Source organism: Ambystoma mexicanum, chromosome 4q (assembly GCF_040938575.1).
Source record: "Ambystoma mexicanum isolate Mex_15411 chromosome 4q, UKY_AmexF1_1, whole genome shotgun sequence".
Classification (NCBI taxonomy): Eukaryota; Metazoa; Chordata; class Amphibia; order Caudata; family Ambystomatidae; genus Ambystoma; species Ambystoma mexicanum.
Genome location: NC_090928.1, coordinates 1,189,080,184 through 1,189,102,239, shown reverse-complemented (window position 1 = coordinate 1,189,102,239; position 22,056 = coordinate 1,189,080,184). Strand labels below are relative to the sequence as shown.

The 22,056-nt window shown below is 48.8% G+C and overlaps 1 protein-coding gene across 1 annotated transcript in view; it reads left to right on the top strand.

Moving 5' to 3' along the window:
• The window catches only part of DNAH8 (dynein axonemal heavy chain 8), an 8,835,797-nt gene that overhangs the window by 1,700,534 nt on the left and 7,113,207 nt on the right, over window positions 1-22,056 (top strand). The window contains exon 15 of the mRNA XM_069608756.1: window positions 475-574. Coding sequence (XP_069464857.1) covers window positions 475-574 — 100 coding nt within the window. The remainder of the gene's footprint in view (window positions 1-474; window positions 575-22,056) is intronic.

Sequence of the window (22,056 nt, the reverse complement as noted above, 5' to 3'; positions counted from 1 at the left end):
GTCCGTCTTCTGTGTGGAGGCCATAGCGAAGTAAAATACAATTTAATCGCTGAGGCGAGTAGCTCTGAAGCACACAGCAATGCCTAAAAAACGGAACTGAGGTAACGGTCAACGTGCGTGCCACTGTATACCGGCATCAACGTCATGAGGGACGCTACAGAGACTGTTGAGGACCAAGATTCGCTGATGCATGCCCCTCGACCCTATGAAAAAAAATTCTGAAGCAAGTTCGAAGCAGACTTGAATATATCAAAGATGAGGAATATGTGGGAGGAACATCCAGTCGAAAGAACGTTACCAGGCGTAAGTAACTTGTTTGTCTACTTGTTCAGGCCAAGAAACTCAAAGATACATAATTACAAAGATAAGTGTGAATTTCAGTTTTTATTAAGTAAAACGCCACATATCAGGAAAAATGTGGATTCATGTGTTGTATTGCAGAGCGTGCATATTCTAAATTACTCTGTTTTGTAGATTTCAGAAGTTAAACATTCCATGTCTTCAATCAGAAGTTGCAAATACCATTGGAGTTATACTTCATCATTTTACTGCAGAACTTGAAGCTACAAAAAAGGTATTATTTTTTATTTATTCCTTTATTTATTTTACATGTTTATAAAGCGCCGAAAGCCTGCAGGCATCGGGCGCATACACAAAACATGTAGGAAACAGACAAAATTAAACACTCTAACCTGAGTTAATGGGTCGTCCAGGGGTCTGATATTAATTATTTAAACAAGTGGGTTTTAAGGTTCTTTCTAAAGGCCCGGTGGCTGCGTTCAAGTCTAGAGAGTTAAGGGCATATAGATGTATCATCTTGAGCAATGCAAGTATTTGTCAGTCATGGGGTCTCATTACACGTTGTGCGGTAAAAATTGCAAATTACTGGCATGGTGCTATTAACGTGTCCATCCTCGCAAGAGGGCGCTAATAGCGTACCATTATGGGTACATGGACACGAGCATAGCGCCATGCCAGTAATGACCCCACCGCCATGCCGCTAAAGTCCCTAAAAAGTCCCTTACCGGCTTCGACGAAAGTGCAGATAGCACCTCCGCCCTCACGCTACATGCAAATAGCGGTCACCACTATTAGCGGTGACCGTTAAATAGCGGAACCGGAAATAGCGTCATCGCACAGGAATGGGAAAGAGTACGGCGGCCATCTTTAAAAACACAATCCATTGCCATCCTCTACCCCCTGGACCTGTTCTGAGTAGTTTGTAATAGGAAATCCACAGGGACACCCTCGACATGCCTAAGGCTGTAAAAAAAAACTACCGACCGACAGCGGAAGGAAAGTTCACCATGGAGGAGCTAATGATGCTCACCCAGACCCTTGCTGCCAATGCCGCTGTGGTCTTTGCCAGCGACATTCGTCGTGAGACACTAATCAGAAAGAAGGCAATCTGGGCTGAGGTTGCCTTGAAAGTCAGTGCTGTGGGCACCACCACCCGCAATGTGCGTGAATGCAGAAAGCGGTGGGATGATCTCCGACTACGGGTTAGAAGCAGCCTATCAGCAAACCACAACATTGCCACATCAGGTGGATCTGATTTCCCTATGAAATTGAAGGAATGGGAAGAGACCTGTGCCAACCTCATTGGAGTGGAATCCATGGAGGGAATCGGGACAATGGAGCATGGCATGGCAACCACTTCAGATGGAGGTGAGTGTACACATGAAAGTATGCAATGTGAATCTACTGGTCCCCCCAAATGTGAGGCCAGAATCATCTCATGAATGGCCAAACATCCACAGATGCATCCAACCCTTGCTATGTCAGTGTCAAACCCAAACACACACACATGCACACATCACCAGAGACAAGTGCCACACACAACCATGCATGGATGAGCCACTGAACTGACACATCACCTGCATCCTTAACAATGAAGTCAAAATGCCAACAACTGCATTATTGATGTATACTGCATTAAGTAAATATAACCGTAACCAATGCCATCCCCCTCTTTGTCCCCGACAGGCTCACATACAGACAGTGAGGATGCTAGCACTGCATCTCAGGCACCCCCTGCGAGTAAAAATCAAGGGCACAGGACACAGAGGACACCCCCACGACATCAAGGGGCAAAGGTAGAAGAGTCCACATGCAGAGTGGCAAACATTGTTGGAGCGCCACTGCCAAGATGCAATTGTCCACACCACCAACAACTGCCCCACCTCTGGAGGTGAACCCACCACCGATCCCAGCCATCGAGGGCCCACCCTCAGCTGCAACTAGTTCCGCAGGAGAGGCGGCAGCCACCGCACCACTCTCAGATGTGGAGGATACGACCGATTTCCACATGGAGATGCACACCCCAACCCCCCCTGGAACTCCCTAGGCATCACCACAGCAGACACCTGGGTCTAGTGTCACTGGCGAGGACAACATGGGAGGTTTTAGTAGCCCTCCGGTGGCTTCACCTGTTGACCTGGTTGCATCAGAGGGCACAGCAGCCACACCACCAGAATGCAACACTGCCCTCGACCTGGCCAGCATCAGCCAGCGGCAACAGGAAATAACTGTGCTGGTTGGGCAGCATGTGGAGGAGGCTGCCTGTCTCAGGGCGGAGATTGCGGAGTCAGCAAGGCACTCTAGGGAGGGGATGGAGGCCTGTACAGACAGGCTGTGTGGGGAGATTGTCCGACTTAGGGAGGTGCTCACACGGATAGCGGACGCAATGGACCGCCAGTTCCCACCACCACCACCACCTGGACAGTCAGCCACTTCCTCATCCACCAGTTCGAGGCAGACAAGCCCCCTCCGCCGCTCCTCACGCACCACCAGGCTCACGTCTAGGCAGCCTCCCAATGCTGGTGGTGGCAATGGCGAATAGGGAGTGCATGGTCAAGCTTCCGCGTGTATGGCTGGACGAAAACATTGTGGCAGACACATGAGGAACTGTTATGGGGGTGGGGGGGAAGGGTGTTTTTGCACTGTTGTGGGGGGGAAGGGCGTTTTTGGACTGTTGTGGGGGGTGGGAGGAAGGGTGTTTTTGGACTGTTGTGGGGGGTGGGGGAAGGGTGTTTTTGCACTGTTGTGGGGGGTGGGGGAAGGGTGTTTTTGCACTGCTGTGGGGGGTGGGGGAAGGGTGGTGGGATGTTTGGGGACATGCACTTTTACATCTTTACATTTCTCAATACACTGGTGTTTGATCCATACACAGGCTTGGACTTCTTCATTGTGTATGTGTGTTTTATTGGCGACAGGGTCCATTGTGCGCATCCAAACAGACACCAGTGCATAACTGCCCATATCCATTCCCACAAAAAGAAAAATTGTAACTCAGAATATTTGGTTGATCAGATGCTGTCTCACAGCAGGTCCCTCCTGGCCATCCCATCTTGCATGACCTGCATCCCCGTCAACTCCGTCCTCATCACCATCATCATCCTCATCAGGTGCTTCTATTTCTACGTCCGGGGGCAGTGGCACATTCCGTCTGATACACATATTGCACAGCATGACACATGCCATGGTGATCTTGGCCACCTTCTCATGGCCATACAGGAGAGCGCCACCAGACCTGCTGATGCACCTAAACCGTGTCTTCAAATGGCCAAAAGTCTGCTCGTTCACAACGCGGGTACAGTATGTGCACGATTGTAGTCCTCTTCGTGCCTGTTCTGTGGGTTCCGTACAGGGGTAAGCAGCCACCTCTTCAGGGGATAGCCGGCATCACATGTATGGGGGGAAGAATGGGGTCTGGTTAATGTTCACCTCAAGAGCGGCCTGTTCATATCACACAAATTGACTTTGCATTGTGATTGAAGTCCACAATTGGCAGCATGCATGCAGATGGTCTGTGTGACTGCAATGTGCAAAGTTGAGCTCGACCATGCAAGTGAACATGCCCCATTAATGCCTCCTAAAGTAATTGACATGTCCTGGGTGAGGCCCGGTCTTACATGTCCTTGGCCCCAGGCAGAATTGTTACCACACTGCTAGTGTAGTGCCATTCATACATTTATGTTGCCATGCTGAGAGGCGTCAGTTCAGTGGTGCTATAGGTGCGTGATACAATGCCATGGGTAGGGGTGATCCCTTTGCATGCACTCAAGGGAACATTGCATTATTGTGGTTGTGCAGCGCTGATTCTGTATGACTGTCTGGACGGCATGTAGGAGATTTGTGTATTTTGTGGTGTTGAATGTTGTGCAGTGTGGATGTGGATGGTTGCTTAATGTTTCTAGGCCTAGATTTTTCGCTATGTTGTGTAGCTTATACTTGCACGTGGGTTCATCTCAGGTAGATTGCGGCCTTCCTAGATGGACATGGGCCTACATGTGTATGTCCATTTGTCCTACGGACGACAAGCTACACCCAGATGGAGTATGTATCTCTCCCCCCCTTCACACTGCCATGTGCTTGCCCTGCTACTCACAAAGTAGCCATGAACGTTGTCCGGCTTGTCGCTCCATGTAGCGTGGGATGGTTGAGTTCCGCAGGACCATGGAATCATGGGTTGATCTGGAGAAACGGGCACAACAATGTGTGATTATCTTGTTAGTGTCACATACCATTTGGACATTGATGGAGTGGAATTGCTTCCTGTTTCGGTAGACAACTTCATTGTGATGTGGGACCACCAATTCCACATGGGTACAGTTGATGGCCCCAATGCATCTTGGGATGCCTGCCAGTGCATAGAAGCCAACTTTAGTGTTTGCAATCTCCTCAGCAGTCTGTGGTGTGAATTTGTGTTCCGGTGCATGCCTCAGGAGGGCATCGAGTACCTGATTCAGCGTGCGTGAGAATGCTGGTTGTGAGATGCCATGCATGTGCCCCACTGTATGCTGGTAGGTGCCTGTGGCCAGGAAGTGGAGCACGGTCACCACCTTTAGTAAAGGGGGGATGGCAGTTCTGATGTCTATGAGGCTCACAATGTCATCATGTATCATGTCCACGATGCTGGTGATGGTATCCCGGTCCAGACGGTACAGGGTGTTAGGTTAAATGGACTGGCTCTGATCCTGGGGATTGGTGGCTGCCTCTGTGGTATGACTAGGTGCCGTGGTGGTGGTTGCTGTGCCTGTCTTGCCCTCCTACTCCTCCTCCTCCTGCGTCTCCTCTGTGCTGCCTGTTGTAGTTGCTGCTGCACTGCAATCATGTCCTCCAGCCCATGTAATGCTGCTAGTATTGGGACCATCTTGGTGTGGGAAGGGGTGTGGGAAGGGGTGTGGTGTGCTCCTTTTGTGCTGCCAGAGTCTCCATTGCCTCCACATGTGCTGATTGTGTCCACCTGTGGAAGGTGGGAACACTGCTCAGTTCTCTTAACGGGTGGTTCGCAATGCCGGTATTAGCGCCATGGTGGTAAGGGATTAGGGGGGCTTTACCATGCCGCTATTGGCATGTCCGCTCCGCTTGTGATGGTGTGCTATTAGCGGCATGGCGTTATTTACGGGATGGAGGGTCGCGCGCACACGGCTGCCCGCTATTAGTGGCACCGTACTTAGCGGTGCCGCTAATAGCGGTGAGCTGGTCGTAATTCGCATGGGGATACCGGTAACGTTAAATCCCTACCGCCTACCGTGTAATGAGGCCCATGTCTTTGGATTACTTTATTGAATTTGAATGTGCCATGCATTTGTTCTTTTTGGATTTTTAGACAGTAATGTAAAATGGAAGATACTCTCCACTCAAGCTTTTAAGTTACAGCAAATTTTACTATGACCCAGTTCAGTTGCACTCAATGAATTCAACTGGTTTCGTGCCTTGAAACACCTTGTCTATAAGCGCATTATAAATGCCATGTCATATCATATCATATCATATCATGTAGGAGCCGTCCTTACCACATGTTTCAAACATAAGTAGTACAATATCAGAAGCCGGTACTTAGCAAGCTCAAGCGTGCTTCCTCTTTAGAAATTTAGAAAGATTTGTCTTTTAACAACTTTGCCTCCATTTTTATGGAACACCAAACATTTTGGTTCATCTTTTTGAATCTGACCTAAACTTTACACAGTACAATGTAGGCTTCTCCAGCATTAGATCTTTCATAGATTCAGATGCTTGAATATTCCCCGTCGTCAGACTGGGAATCCTCGGTGATAAATTAAATAATAATAATAATAATAATAATTTTAAAAAAAAAAAATATATATATATATATATATATATATATATATATATATACACACTGCCACCCAGCAGTGCATGTACACAGCCCATTATAGCCTATGAGCCACTTCATTGTGTAGTCCCTCCACCTCACTTTGGTCCTTTATGGCCCCAGCCAATGAGGTGGCAGGGCTTAAGCTCCGCCCCCGGCAGCCATCTTCAGATTTTTCACCGCAGTCTATCAGACACAGGGAATCCTCAAGCTCTCTGAGCTTTTCCAAATTCTTTCTACTTTTGTGTGGAATATATTTGTAAAATATATCCCATCTTGTTCCCTTTCCTAGGGGCTTTCTTTCCAATTAACCTTGGTGGCAAAACTTGTTGTTTTCCTCTCAAAATCGTCGACTGAACTTCTCTTCAGAAATGGAGGCACCTCAGGCTGTCAGGAAGCCTTCCCTGTTCAGGGACTGCACGAGGTGCAAGAAGAAATTGGTTTACTACAAGGACCCCCACGAGCATTGCATTTATTGTCTGTACCCACATGACATTAAAAAATGCGAGATTTGTAAAACTTTTTCCACCAAGACCCTTCATGACAGGCATAGAAGACTCCTTTCATACCTGGAATCCAGGGATCAATCTTCGGACGAAGAGTCTGTCAGAACAGCTCCTGTCCAATCCAGCACTCCATCTGAGAGGCAAACTTCAAAGAGAAGGGCCTCTTCAGTGGAAAGGAGTTCCTCTCCCAAATCCAAAAAGAGGAAGCTGGAATTGATACCCTTTCTGCCTCCAGTTGACCTTTCAAGCCAGAAAAAGTCAGCAAAATCTGCCTCCAGAGGTAAGGAGGAGTTTGCAAAACCGCCCACGAATGAAGGGAAAGGTAAAGGCCCGTCATCGGCCATACCGTCGACGAAACCAGCATCGACGACGACGACGCTTAAGACATCGTCGACAGTTAGATCATCGTCATCGGACATGTCGACCACGAAGCAATCGTCGACGAGCAAGAAACACCACTCATCCACGAAGCATTCATCCATGACGCAGTCGTCCACGGAGCACACTCCACATTCGTCAACGAAGCCCTCGTCGACGGGAAAATGTCAGTCGTCGACGACGAATCCCTCGTCGACTGGAAAATCTCAGTCGTCGACGGGAAAATCTCAGTCGACAGCGAAGCCCTCGTCGACGGGAAAATCTCAGTCGTCGACGGGAAAATCTCAGTCGTCGGCGAAGCCCTCGTCGACGGGAAAATCTCAGTCGTCGACGAGAATAACACCATCCATAACGCCTTCAGAGGCACCGCAAATTTCGGCAGTTACAGAGGAATTACTGCCTCTTACTCTTGAAGTTCCTGTCATTACAAGCAATATCATTGAGAAGAATACTGTAACTGAACCTCTGGTGCAGCAATTTTCACCTTTGGGGCACATTGCAGAACTTCCGGATATAATTCTTCAGGAAGAATTCTCTGATGCAGAAGTGGTGGAAGAGTCCATCAGTCCCTTACCGAAACAATACAGCCCTCCTTGGCACCCGTCCACGGGAGAATCCGATTATCCTCATGACCCGGTGCTCATGTTATCTGTGCAGAGGATTGTAGAAGAATTTTACAAACGGCAAAGGGAGAAGCAAGTTCCGATTAATCCCATTCCTAGAGAGTCATCCCCGATTCCAGGCACATCGGGTTGCTCTCCTTACAGGAGTAGACCGCAAAAACGGATGAGATCCCCTGCTCGAAGACCGAGGAGCAGCACCTACAGTGCTTCACCTACAAGAGTCCCGTCACCACAGTTATCGCACAGACCGCGATCTCCGGACGTAGATCCCACCATGGTACCGTCCACCATCTCGGTATCAGACTGGCAGGAGGATCCTTTTGGTGAATTTTCGGAACCAGAAGAAGGAGAAATAACTCAGGAGCCAGACGCACACAGTGATTGGGATGACTACGTCGTCGAGAAGCCCAGGAGGAGAGACTCGCCGGGCAAGGCCTCACCACCGGATGATCTCGTTTCTTTCCACACCATAATAGGTAAAGCCGCAGAACTGTTTAAAATTCAGGTTTCTTCGGAGGAAAGGCAATCAGTGCTCTATGAGCACAGGGACAAACGAAGGAGGACAGTGACCACAATTCCCCTCCTCGATACCATCTGGGATTCCGGATCCAAGATCCTATCCACGCCCTTATCGACTCCGGCGTTGGTGTCCAGGCCAGAAAAGAAATATAAAGCTCCGGATTCGGCACCGCTTTGTTTAAGGGGTCATACGAAACCGGACTCAGTTATTACAGTGGCGGCCAGAAAGAAACTCGCCAACCCCTCCTCACCTTTGTCGGCACCACCGGATAAGGACGGACGCAAATTGGAAGCCATGGGCAGGAAAGTTTCATCTTCTGCATCACTTACAATCAGAGCGGGTAATGCAATGGCCATGACCGCCCGATTCGATCGCGAGCTTTGGCTCCGCATGTCTAACTTGGCGAAACAATTACCACCGGAGCTCCAGGAGGAGGCAAAATCCATTATCGCGGATGGTGAAGCAACATCGGATCACATGATCGACGCGGCAGTTGATGTGGCCGAATCAGGCTTCAGGCAGATGGCGCACGGTACAGTGCTCAGAAGGCAGGCCTGGATGAAGGCTACTAACTTTAGACCTGAAGTTCAGGCGCAGATTCTGGACATGCCATTTGACGGTCAAGATCTTTTTGGGAAAAAGATAGACGACCATTTGAAAGCAATCAAGACAGACACTGACACAGCCAGAGCCATCAGTTCTTTAAAGGACAAAAGTAAGGACCATCGGTCTTTTCGTCCCTTTAGAGGTTCATCTTCTAAATTCAGGGGATACAGTCGTTCCTCCTCCTATGGTCAGAAAGCACAAGGCGGCACGTACCAAGGCAATAAATATCAGTCATCCAACAGATACGCCCATAGAGGCAGACGTGGCTCCGCCCAAGGGAAGTCGCAAGGCAAGCAGAACTGACGACCAATCTTCCCCCCACCCTTCGCCACGCCCCGGTGGGGGGAAGGATGAGCCAGTTTTCCAGCGCTGGCTGTCAATTACAACGGACAAATGGGTGTTACAGGTGATCCGAAAGGGTCACACCTTAGAATTTCTGGACCAACCTCCTTCCCTGCCTCCAACATCTCGCAGAGTGCATATGCTAAAACAGGTCATGTCCGAAGTGCAAAAACTGCTCCAGAAGGCAGCAGTAGAACCAGTTCCTTATTCTCAGAGGGCAAAAGGTTTTTACTCCCGATTCTTCCTCGTCAGAAAGAAAAACGGTCAATGGAGACCCATCTTGGACCTGAGGGCGCTCAACAAGTTCATCAAGCGCATAACTTTCAAGATGGTGGCTCTACAAGGGGTGCTACCTTGGTTAAACAAGCACGACTTCTTGGCCACTTTAGACTTGGAGGATGCTTATTTCCACATCCCGATCCATCCAGCACACAGGCAGTTCCTCAGGTTCACAGTGGGAGGGCTCCACTTTCAGTTTCAAGTGCTTCCGTTCGGCCTAAAATCGGCGCCAAGAGTTTTCACGAAATGCCTGGCACCGGTAGCGGCAAGTCTCAGGAGAGCAGGAACGGACGTTTTTCCATACCTGGACGATTGGCTGATAAAGGCAAGTTCAGCTGCAAAGGCTCGTTCGGCAGTGTCAAGGACGGTGAACCTCCTAAAAGAGTTAGGTTTCTCCATCAACCAGACAAAGTCCTGCCTCGTCCCCAGCAAGGTAGCTCTCTTCCTGGGAGCCGAGCTAGACTCCAGCATTCCCATAGTGAGACCATCCACAGAGAGAATAGCAGCGATTCTACGCTTAACTTCGAACTTCCTACAGAAAGAGACAACATCTGTGCGCTCTTACAAATCCCTATTGGGCATGATGTCATCATGCATATTCCTCATACCGAACTGCAGGCTTCGCATGAGGCCGGTTCAGGAAGCTCTGGACCACCAATGGAAACAAGCTTTCGGATACTGGGAAGACATTGTCCAGGTTCCATCGACGTTGCACAAGGCCCTTCGATGGTGGAACGCTCCGAGGAATCTTCTACAGGGAATGCCGTTTCAAGCACCGACATCGACCCTCCTGCTGCAGACGGACGCTTCCTTATCAGGCTGGGGCGCTCATCTTGCGGACCTCCAAACCAAGGGATCTTGGTCGGCACAAGAGTCCCAACTCCACATCAACGTGTTGGAGCTCAGGGCCGTAAGGTTGGCGCTGAAAGCCTTCCTACCGGTTATAGCTGGTCAAGTTCTTACAGTCCAGACAGACAACACGACCTCCATGCACTATACAAACAAGCAGGGAGGCACGAGGTCTCAGATTCTGTCGCAAGAAGCCCAACAGCTATGGGCATGGGCCTTGCGCTACGGGATACAGATCAGGGCAGAGCACCTTCCAGGAGTGGACAATGTCCTAGCGGACAGATTAAGCAGAGAATACACAGCGTCACACGAGTGGGAGCTGGACGAAAAAGAAACCCAACAGATCTTTGCCTTATGGGGCCATCCGCAGATCGACCTTTTCGCCACCAGGAACAACAAAAAATGCAAGAGATTTGCGTCAAGATACCCCGAGCACCAATCGCTGGGAGACGCGTTCTCAGTGGATTGGTCGGGGAAGCTCCTCTACGCCTTCCCACCCATTCCCCTCATGTCGAGGGTACTTCGCAGGGTGAAAGAACAGGATTGTTCCTTGATTCTTATTGCACCCGATTGGGCACGGCAAGTCTGGTACCCGACGCTGAGACATCTATCCTGCAAAACCCCGATTCGTCTCAGATCACATCAATATCTACTGACACAACAGAACCGCAAGGTCCTCCACCACGACCCGAGGAGCCTGTCCCTCAAGGCATGGTTCCTGAGCAGCGTAAACTAATGCACCTAAAGTTACCATCAGAATGCTGGGATATCATCAGGGCCGCTAGAGCCCCGTCCACGCAACTCACCTAGACCAGAAAATGGACCAGGTTTTCCAAATGGTGCGAGACCGATGCGATCGATCCCCTCACGGCCTCGGTTGATCAAATTCTGCCTTACTTGTTGCACCTGGCTAAATCAGGGCTCTCACTGTCCTCTATCAAGGTCCATCTGTCAGCCATAGCGGCCTACACAGTAACCGCGGAGACGCAAGCCTTACTCTCCTTACCAGCGATCAAGATCTTCCTGAAAGGACTGATGCGTACTTATCCGCCTACACCTACACCAGTTCCGGACTGGAGCCTCAACACCGTCTTAACGGCCCTCATGCAACCTCCCTTCGAGCCCATACATAGATGCGATATGAAGTTCTTGTCCTGGAAGACATCCTTCCTGGTAGCCATCACATCGGCCAGAAGGATCAGTGAGTTGCAAGCTTTGTCTTCGGAACCTCCATTTACCTTGTTCCAGAAGGACCGCGTCATCTTAAGGCCTCACCCGAAGTTCCTCCCCAAGATACTTTCGGAGATGTCCTTCACTGAGCGCATTGTGTTACCAACCTTCTTCCAGAATCACGCTTCGGAAGCAGAAAGGACATTACACACTCTAGACGTTTCTAGGGTGTTGAAGTTTTACTTGCAAAGAACCAAGGAGTTCCGCTCCTCAAACCGGCTATTCATTTCTTTCTCTGGCCGTACCAAGGGCCAACATATATCCAAACAACGTCTGGCACGCTGGGTATCGTCCTGCATCACCCACTGCCATCAGTTGAAAGGCGACCCTTTAACTAGACCGCCGTCTGCTCACTCCACCAGAGGAAGGGCAGCGTCAACAGCATTCCACGCAGGGGTGTCCTTGAAAGACATATGCAGAGCTGCCACGTGGAGCACTCTACATACTTTCGCGAAACACTACTGCCTGACTGAAGATACCAACAAAGAAAACGCAGTTGGACAGGCAGTGCTCCGCCATCTCTTTGTGTAAGGTAGGACCAGCCTCCTTTCCCACCTTTCCCGAAGTATGTAACCGTTGTGTTGCTGCATGGTAAAGGTTTGATCAGAAATATGTTTTTCTGTAATTATGCATATCTGTTTATTATGGTGGCATGTTTTAACTGCTTGGTATTCTATTCAAGCATCTGAATCTATGAAAGATCCAATGCTGGAGAAGTCTTAGTTACTTACCTGTAACAGTATTTCTCCAGCATTGGTATCTTTCATAGATTCACATGCGCCCGCCTGCCTCCCCTGAGAGGCTGCTCCTATGCTCGGCATCCATCATACTGTAATCTCTATGGTTCAAAATCTGAAGATGGCTGCCGGGGGCGGAGCTTAAGCCCTGCCACCTCATTGGCTGGGGCCATAAAGGACCAAAGTGAGGTGGAGGGACTACACAATGAAGTGGCTCATAGGCTATAATGGGCTGTGTACATGCACTGCTGGGTGGCAGTGTGTATATTTTTATATATATATATATATATATATATATATATATATATTTTAAAAAAAATGTATTATTATTATTATTATTATTTAATTTATCACTGAGGATTCCCAGTCTGACGACGGGGAATATTCAAGCATGTGAATCTATGAAAGATACCAATGCTGGAGAAATACCGTTACAGGTAAGTAACTAAGACTTCTGCTTCCCTGCATGAGCCTCTCTGCTCATTGTTACAGGGAAACTGACACGTCCTTCAGGAAACTTTGTTTCAATTAGTCGAACAACTTAATTGCTTCTTGTTGGTAAAACATTTTTATTCTGTAAAGTACCTTAAAATATTGCGTGATGGGGCCATTCTGTTTTATAGCCCTAAAGACAGTATAAGGAATTTTTGGTGATTATACAATGTGCCTTGGGACAGACTGGTAGAAGCAGTAGCTTTTCTTATATTTGTGTAACATTTTACCACGCCATACCGCGTTTATTGTGTTTGGCCCAAGACTGTGTCTTGTGTTCAATATGGCTGTACTGTGAGATCTATTGTCTGTTCCATTGGCCATTTTGTCCTCTCAACTTCCCCCAACCTTTCCAAGTGCGGTACTTCCTTTTTTGGGTATGCAGTTGCATATGAAAACCGATTCTACCACGGGTCCCTGCAGGTCACGTGTGTAGGCAACCAGGAAGTAGGCTGGGACTACCAGGTCCCAATCCACATTACTGATTACAGGGTGTCTGGTGTGCATGAAAGCATGAATACCCATATTGGACCGCCGCTGGCATGCATGCATGGGGCAGATCTTCTCATTGGTGGTCCAAGTGCGAGCACTCACCTGACTTCGGATATGAGGAGGGGTCCTGTGTCCATTCCAGCAGATCAGCAACCGAGTCGCACGAGTCTGTAGAAGGAACCAAGTATCTTGAAGAGCCAAGCAGAACAAAGGACGATCCTGAGAAACACTGATGAGGGCTGGCACCCAAATCCCGCTGTTGCCTCAGTTGAGCCCCCCTTTGCGCTAGATCTCAGAAGACCTGTGAAGGTGCTTTGAACCTTTGGAGTGGTGGGACTAATCACTCCCGATGCCTCGTGGTAACCCTGCAAGTAAACTTTCTCGAAAATGTATCCCTCGGCCATTCAATGGACTAACCAGCCGAAACCTTGGATACCATGCTAGAGCGTCGCCGTTTCGAGTTTCGCTGCATGATTTTGCGGAATCCAAGATTCTCCACCATTGGATCTTTCATAGATTCACATGCTGTGAATATTCCATCATCAGGCCGGGAATCCTCGGAAACATAGAGCAGTTTAAACTTAAACTGAAACTTTCGGTCACTTTTATGCTATATTGCAGTCATTTTTGGTCATACTGCCCACAGCCAAAGCCAATAGGAACACCTCCCTTAGCTCCTCCCCTGTTGGCCATTTTTAGATTTTTTTTTACCACAATTTATTGTAGGGAATCCTCAAAAATCATCTCTTCAACTTTTCTATGGAAAAAATTGAACATCCCCCCGCCGGTATCCTTCGTCGAAGCTTCAGCTGCGTAGTTGGGCGTACCTCATGGTGGAATCCACAAGGCCTATTCAAGGCCTGTGCTTCTGTGTACTGAAGAATGTCTACATAGAGGATCACCAAGACCGCTACCTATAGCGCTTTCATCCACACCATGTCATGCAGGACTGCAACATTTGCCCGTCGTTCTCCAACAAGATACGGAGGGATCGTCACTGCTCATCTCGTCGCTTGGCTCGAGGACGCCGGTGGGGCACCTGACTGTGCTTCAGTACAGAGTCATGATTCGTTAGGTTGGGGCAGGTCAGCCCAGCGAACCACCTCTAGCAAGAGGCCTAGGTCGCACGAAGTCCAGGACTCCAAGAAAAGGCACAAGGATTTCTCAGCCGACGAGCCCAGATCCTCGCACAAGGACTGGTCTTCAGCACAGGTCAGTGCAGAAGGGGTGTCAGCAGTGGATGAGAGCCGAAACTCCTTCCATCGCCCAAGGATGTAACGTCCCCTAAGTCCATGTCCAAATCTGGGGGCCACTCTTCATCTTCAGGGACAAAAACAAGCTCCTCGTCGTCTAAATCTGCAATGAAAACGCCATTGTCAATGACCAAGTCTCACTACAGGTCGTCTACCCCGAGGCCGTCAACACGGTCCACGACCACGACTGTCTCACAGCGACCATCAACAAAACTGTCTACGGCCATGACCACCTCATCACAACCGTCAAGCAGTTGATGACCACAACTACTTCATCGTCAACTAAACCGTTATCGGCTATGACTACCACGTTGTCAACAACTACTCCAACAACCACAAGTGGGGACATGGGAGCACCGGCACCGTTAGCAATGGTTCTGGTATCCCTGTGACAAGTCTTCCTACCATGACCGCTGCATCCGGTAGGGTCAGACCTGTCGGGTACAGTGGCTCCGGCAGGCAGACTTGTAGTGTGTCGGTCTGGAAACAAGGGTGCCAGTGAGCTTACCGGCACCCTTCTTTCCAGACCAGCAACATTATAATGAGACCCCATGTCTTTAATCTCTTCTCACCACTCTGGTAGCAACCTTGCAACGTCTGCCTGCACCGGTCCCAGTTACAGCACTGGTCAGACAACCTTGCATGGATATGCTCCTGCCATGAGTGGAAACTGCACAGCAACCAGCTACACCTATTGTTTCAAACGTGGGGTACTCCCGTGATCGACCTCTTTGCCACCCACAAGAATAGACGCTGCAAAACCTTTGCTACCTGCTTTCCCCATCTGGAGAGATTGGCAAACGCCTTTGCAATTTCATGGGAAGGAAAGTTTATTTATGCATTTCCCCCCATTCCTCTGGTGCCTCGCGTTCTACACACCTTCAGACTGTACGGGTGCACACTGATATTAGTGGCTCCTACATGACCGAGACAGTTTTGCTACTCAGACCCTCTTGCCCTCTCGTCAGCCCATCCATCAAGCAGCTTCCTCACCAATCGCTCCTGTCCAGGAACCAGGGAGTAGTACTGCACCACAACCCGGCCTCTCTCAATCTGACGACCTGCATCCTGTCTTACTAGAGTTCAGGGCACTGTCCCTTCCGCAAGACTGCTAAGCTGTCCTGGCCAAGGTTAGAGACCCGTCCACCTTGAAATGCTACAAGAGCAAGTGGAAACATTTTCAATGGTGGTGCAGAAGCCAGCGACTGCAACCCCAAACCATCCGACCGGACGATCTGTTGCTGTACCTACTGTCCCTGGCACAATCTGGATTAATGCATTCCTCCATAAAGGTGCACCTAGCGCATATTTATATGTACAACTGTGCGGCAGGTATGCCTTACCTGTGGTCTCACAGGCTGGTGAAGGAGTTTTCACTGGGGCTCTTCCGGTCTTTTCCACCTATCCGCTGCCCGGCGCCAGCGTGGAAGCTCAATGTGCTACACGTAAGACTCATGAAGCCACCCTTTGAGCCCATGCACCAAGCTCCTATTAAACACCTTCACTGGAAAACTGTTTGTTTCATTTAGACCTTCAGGTCCTGGGAAGTCTCTCTCAAAGGCCTCCATTGCAAAATGGATTGCTACATGTATCTTGTTTTCCAATAAGCCATCCGGCAGAAGGCTTTCCGGCAGGCCCCAGGCGCATTCGTCCAGAGCAATGGCTGCAACCATAGCTTTTCTCTCTGCAATTCCACTGCCTGAAATCTGCCGTGCATCCACCTGGAACTCGGTGCATACGTTCACCAGGTTGTATTGCGTTGACAGACATTCTGCAGAAGAATCTAGAGTCGGCCAATTGGTTCCGTTGAACCTTTTTGCATGAGTTGGGTAAGTCTCCAGTAAAACGTTATACTGGGATCTTGCCTCTGCCCATAGGGATTGTTGTAATACTGCTTTGTAGTCTATTCACAGCATATGAATCCACGAAAGATCCAATGCTGGAGAAGGAATAAGTTACTTACCTGTAGCTCCTGTTCTTTAGAATCGGTATCTTTCATAGATTCACATGCAACCCTCCCACCTTTCCCGCATGGCTCATCTTTTGCCTCTTACTGCCACTCATATGTGCTGCCAAATATGAAGATGGCCGACAGTGGAGAAGGTAAGTGAGGTGTTCCTATTGGCTGTAGGCAGTATGACCCAAATATGACTGTAATAGAGCATAACAGTGAATGAAATCTATGGAAGATACCAATGCAGGAGTTACAGAGTTACGTATTCCTTATCCTGCAAAGCATCTTTCGAATGGATTGTGTCCTCCCACGTATTCCTCATCTTGTGATAATTTGTTATCTCCAGCTTCGCTGCTTTGGAAAAAAATGTTCTCGGCAGAGGGCGCTGTGCTCGAGGTTGTGGCGTTGATTCTCCCTCAACGGACTCCATACTCTGTCGACGTCACTGTTGGTATAAATAGCTCGAGCCGCGCCCGTTGCTTCAGTTCCGTTATTCCGATCGCTTCGATATCGAGAACGACGCGCCTCTATTTTCTGCGAAGAAAATGTCATCATCTTCAATGCCTTCGACACCCAGGACTGGGTTCAAGAAGTGTGCAGATTGTGGGTTTGTGGGTCTAAGATGTCGATCACCGATCCCCACCAGATTTGTCTCTGGTGTCTCGGTTCCAGGCACCGAACTGACGACTGCGGTCCTGCCAATCAATGACCGAGAAAGCTCTTCGTGAGAGGAGAGGTAAACTGTCGGTGGGGACGGAGGCCTCAAAAAAGGCTACGTCAATAAAACACAAGAAAGCGACTGATTCTAAGGAATCGGATCACCATAGGCACTCAAAGAGATCTCGATCTAGGAGTAGATCGAGACACTCTTCGTCATCATCGAAATAAATGAAGAGGAGACATAGATCTCCCTCATCATCATCTTCTTCTTCAGAGTCGACCGAAGAAATTCGTTGTCCGACTAAATCGGATTCTCCCAGTAAGTGGGAAGAATTCCGCAAAAAGATGATTGAGGTTTTCGAGAACGCGGCCCCGACCCCCTGGAAAGACCCTCGAAAAAGCCATACCCCTAAAGTCGCTCCATTGGACGACAAAGGGAAGTCCAAGGCTGCCATGGCAAAGACCGGTAGCGTCGAGGAATCCAAAGAAACTCAAGTCGACGTAAAACCGTCGAAGACTCTTCGAGAGTAGAGCACTTCTCCAGTGCCATACAAGAAACACAAGTCGTCGAAGATTTCGACAACTTTGTCGACGCCCTCGGCGTCGATAATTTCGACTCAACGCCATTATCGAAGTCATCTTTGAAGACTTCGAAGACCCCTTCGGCAACTTCGAAGGATTTGCCAATTCCTTCGAAGCAGATGGAAGAGGAAGAAAGGAGATTCCCTCCTTTGCCCAGGTCAGACTTCTTCAAATCTATGTCAGCAATTTATGAAGAGTCTGCTTCAGAAGAAGACGAGGTTACTCCTTTGGGAGTTACTTATGGTACAAGACAAGTTTCTGAGGAACTTATTGACCAGGAATCTAGAATGAGAGACCTGAGTGATACTCTACATTCTGCCAGTGGAGTTGACACATCCCCAGAATTAGAGTTCGCCAAACCTGATCCTGCAGAGCATGCAGATGCTGGGTACAGGGGTCTTATGACCAGGACAGTTGAATATATGGGTTGGGGTAATACTTCACCCATTTTTGAACAAGATGACATGACGGATATAATCGTCAAGGGACCTCAGAAAGATCATGTTTTCCCTTTCCACAGGGCCCTTCAAAGGACTGTGGAGAAAAACTGGGAGAAACCAGAGACTATTGCTGCTGCAGATAGCACTTTTCCAAGAAAATATAGACCAGCTGGAACGGATCCTGAATATTTGAATAAATATCCGACTCCAGAGAGTTTAGTCATTCAGGCAGCATCTACTTCAAAACAAACTGCTTATCCAACTATCCCTCCAGATAGAGAGGATAAAAAAATTGATGCCTGGGCACGTAAAGTTTTCACGTCAGGCAGTATGGCACTTAAGTCGGCAAATGTCACCTGTACCCTAGCCAGGTTTACCCATACCCTGTGGGACTGTATTTCGGCAGCGGCTGATCATATTCCGGAAGGCGAGGAAAGGGAAGGCTTCCTGAAATAGTCAAAGATGGGAAGGAGGCAATGGGGGAATGTCTCCAGTCTGGACTGGATACTGCTGATAGTATCAGCAGATCCATGGCTGCAAGCGTTGTGCTACACAGATTTGCGTGGTTGAGGAAGTGGGGGTTTGCACCAGACATGCAAGATAGACTCCTCAACATGCCCTTTGATGGCTCGAGGCTCTTTGGCAGAAAGGCCGATGAAAGCCTAGAAAAACTTCCGACCTCGAAAGCGGCAGCTAAATCACTTAGTGCCTTTTTGCGCCAGCCTCTAAAACCCTATTCCGGCTCATCTTCCTGGAGGAGTCGTTCTTTTCGATACTACTCCTCTTTTGGTAGAGGAAGAGGACAGGCTTCTCAAAGGGGCAAAAGAAACTTCCCTCGTGGAGCACGAGGAAGAGGTGCAAAGTCAGCCTCAGGAGCGGCATCTGTACCCTCAGCCACTCCTGCAGCCGCCTCCAAATCCCTCTGAGACCTTGTTACACAAAACACCAGTGGGAGGCAGGATCTCTCAACATCTGAAGGAATGGCGGGGGATTACCTCAGATGCTTGGGCACTGGAGACAGTAGCCCAAGGTTACTGTCTCCCCTTTCTAAAAAGGCCTCAGAATCATCCACCGGGAGCCAACTCTGCCAAAATTCCAGATCCGCTGCTGTTTCAGGAAATTTTAACCCTGCTAGAGAAAGGTGCCATAGAACTGGTACCTGTAGCGGAGAGGAACAGGGGTTGGTACTCCCCACATTTTCTCATCCCAAAAAAGGACGGAGGACTGAGACCCAGCTTGGACATGAGAAACTTGAACAAGTTCCTCAGGAAGGACAAGTTCAAGATGGTGACTCTTTCTCAGATCCTTCAGGCTCTCCAACTCCAAGATTGGTTGGTATCATTGGACCTTCAGGATGCTTACTTTCATGTGCCAATCCATCCAAAGCACAGAAAGTACCTGAGGTTCGCGATTGGCAATTCTCATTATCAGTTTCGAGTTCTGCCATTCGGGTTGACCTCCGCCCCGAGGGTTTTCACCAAACTGTTGGCGGTTGTGGCAGCAAGTCTCAGTAGAGGAGGTATTCACATATATCCCTACCAGGACAACTGGTTGATCAGAGCAAGTTCTCCAGAACAAGCTCAGGAACATCTTTCGATCACCTGCCACTTCCTCCACGAATTTGGGCTTCTCCCTCAATTTCAAGAAGTCCCACATGATACCATCCCAGAAGCTCCAGTTTATCGGAGCAGTCTTGGACACTTCCTCGGGAAAAGCCTCGCCTCCAGAAGTGAGAGCTCTCCACATCCAGCAGATGCTAACGAAGTTCCAAAATGCCCAACGTCTACCGGCCTTGGATTTTCTCAGGTTGCTCGGCCTCATGGCATCCTGCATTTTCCTAGTACCAGAGGCCAGGTTGAGAATGAGATCCCTTCAATGGGCACTCAGAACTCAGTGGTCCCAGTTCGCAGGGAATATGTAGGATCTTCTGCAAGTCCCGAGCGCAGTTGCTCAGGATCTTCCATGGTGGGCTTGCAACGACAACATTCTCAAGGGAGAGTCTTTTGGTAACCATGGCCAGAGATAACAGTAGTGACGGACGCCTCACTCACGGGGTGGGGAGCACACACCAACGATCTGACAATCAGCGGTCGTTGGTCTCCATCGGAGTCCAAACTACACATCAACCTGTTGGAGCTGAGGGCAATCAGACTAGCTCTGAAGGCCTTTCTGCCCTCTGTACAGGGAAAGAATGTCCTGATAATGACGGACAACACGGTGGCCATGTACTACCTCAACAAATGAGGAGGAGTAGGGTCACTACCACTGTGCAGAGAGGCCATGCAGCTATGGTTCTGGGCAATACAAGAAGGAATCTCTCTATCGGCAATTCACCTAGCCGGAGAGAAGAACATGGCGGCGGATGCTCTGAGCAGGCAGAGCACGGTCTCTCACGGGTGGGAGATAGCTCAGGAAGTCCTTCTGGAGATCTTCGCCCTTTGGGGAACCCCTCAAGTGGATCTGTTCGCCACAGCGATCAACCGGAAGTGCGATCAGTACTGCTCAAGGGAATTTCCTCAAAGAGGAGCTCTGGGAGACTCATTCGTAGTGGAGTGGAAATTTCCACTACTGTACGCGTTTCCCCCAGTCCCCGTGATTCCTCAAGTAAACAGGAGGTTGAGAAAGTTCAGCAAAAGCATGATCCTAATTACCTCGGATTGGGCCAGGAGGACGTGGTACCCGGACCTTCTAGACATATCAATCTGCCCTCCAATACGTCTTCCGCAAAGAGAGGATCTTCTCTCGCAAGAGGAAGGTCGGGTTCTCCATCCAGAGGTCAAGACACTCAACCATCACGCATGGTTTCTGAGAGGTTGAGATGCAAGGATTGGGATCTTCCGGATGACGTAATGTAAATCTTGCTTTCGGCCAGAAGGCCAGCAACAAAATCTTTGTACCGATGTCGCTGGAACAGGTTTAGTAACTGGTGCAAAGACAAGGATGTGGATCCTTTTCAGTGTGGCACCCCAATGGTGCTTTCTTTTCTGCTACATCTAACTAATATGCGGCTCCAGATAGGAACAATCAAAGGATACCTTGCTGCGCTGTCCATTTTCAAGCGCTCCTCGGAAGAGGTTTCATATTTCAAAATACTGTTAATAATTAAATTCTTAAAAGGGCTTACTAATGTATACCCTCCAGTACCTTCTCATGTACCAACTTGGGATTTAAATTTAGTACTAAAATTCTTGACTTGCATACCTTTTGAGCCTCTGCACTCATGTCCATTAAGGCTTTTAACTCTAAAAACTGTCCTTCTTGTGGCCCTGTCATCAGCCCGCAGGGTTAGCGAACTTCAGGCTCTCTCATGTAAACCACCATATACTATTTGTATAAGGATAAGGTAGTCCTTAAAGTTAAACCTTCGTTCTTGCCAAAAGTAGTCTCGGACTTCCATTTGTCACAAAAAATAGTACCACCAACTTTTTATCCTCCTCCTCATCTGGGCAAGGAAGAGGAGAGATTACACAGACTAGATCCCAAGAAGGCTCTTAGTTTTTACATCTCAAGGATGGCTAAATTGAGACAAGATGACCAACTATTTGTGGGTTATACTGGTCATAAATTAGGCTTATCTGTAACAAAACAGACCATTTCTTGCTGGATCATATTAGCCATAGTTGAATGCTACAGATTAGCTGGAAAAGAACCACCAGATGGGCTTCGCGCCCATTCTACAAGGGGAATGGCTACTTCTGCGGCTCTAAAGAGGGGAGTCCCGGCAGCAGATATTTGTGCAGCTGCAACCTGGAAAACAATGCATACTTTTGTTAAACATTATTGTTTGGATACTGCCTCCTCTAATGAGGGTTTATTTGCCAAGGCAGTTCTGCATTCTGTCCACGAAACTGAAATTATTACTCCTGCCTCCAAAATTGATACTGCTATGGGAGCCTATCACAAGATGAGGAGCACGTGGGAGGACACAATCCATTCAAAGAACAAGTTACTTATCAACTGTAACGTTCTTTCGACTGGATGTTCCTCCCACG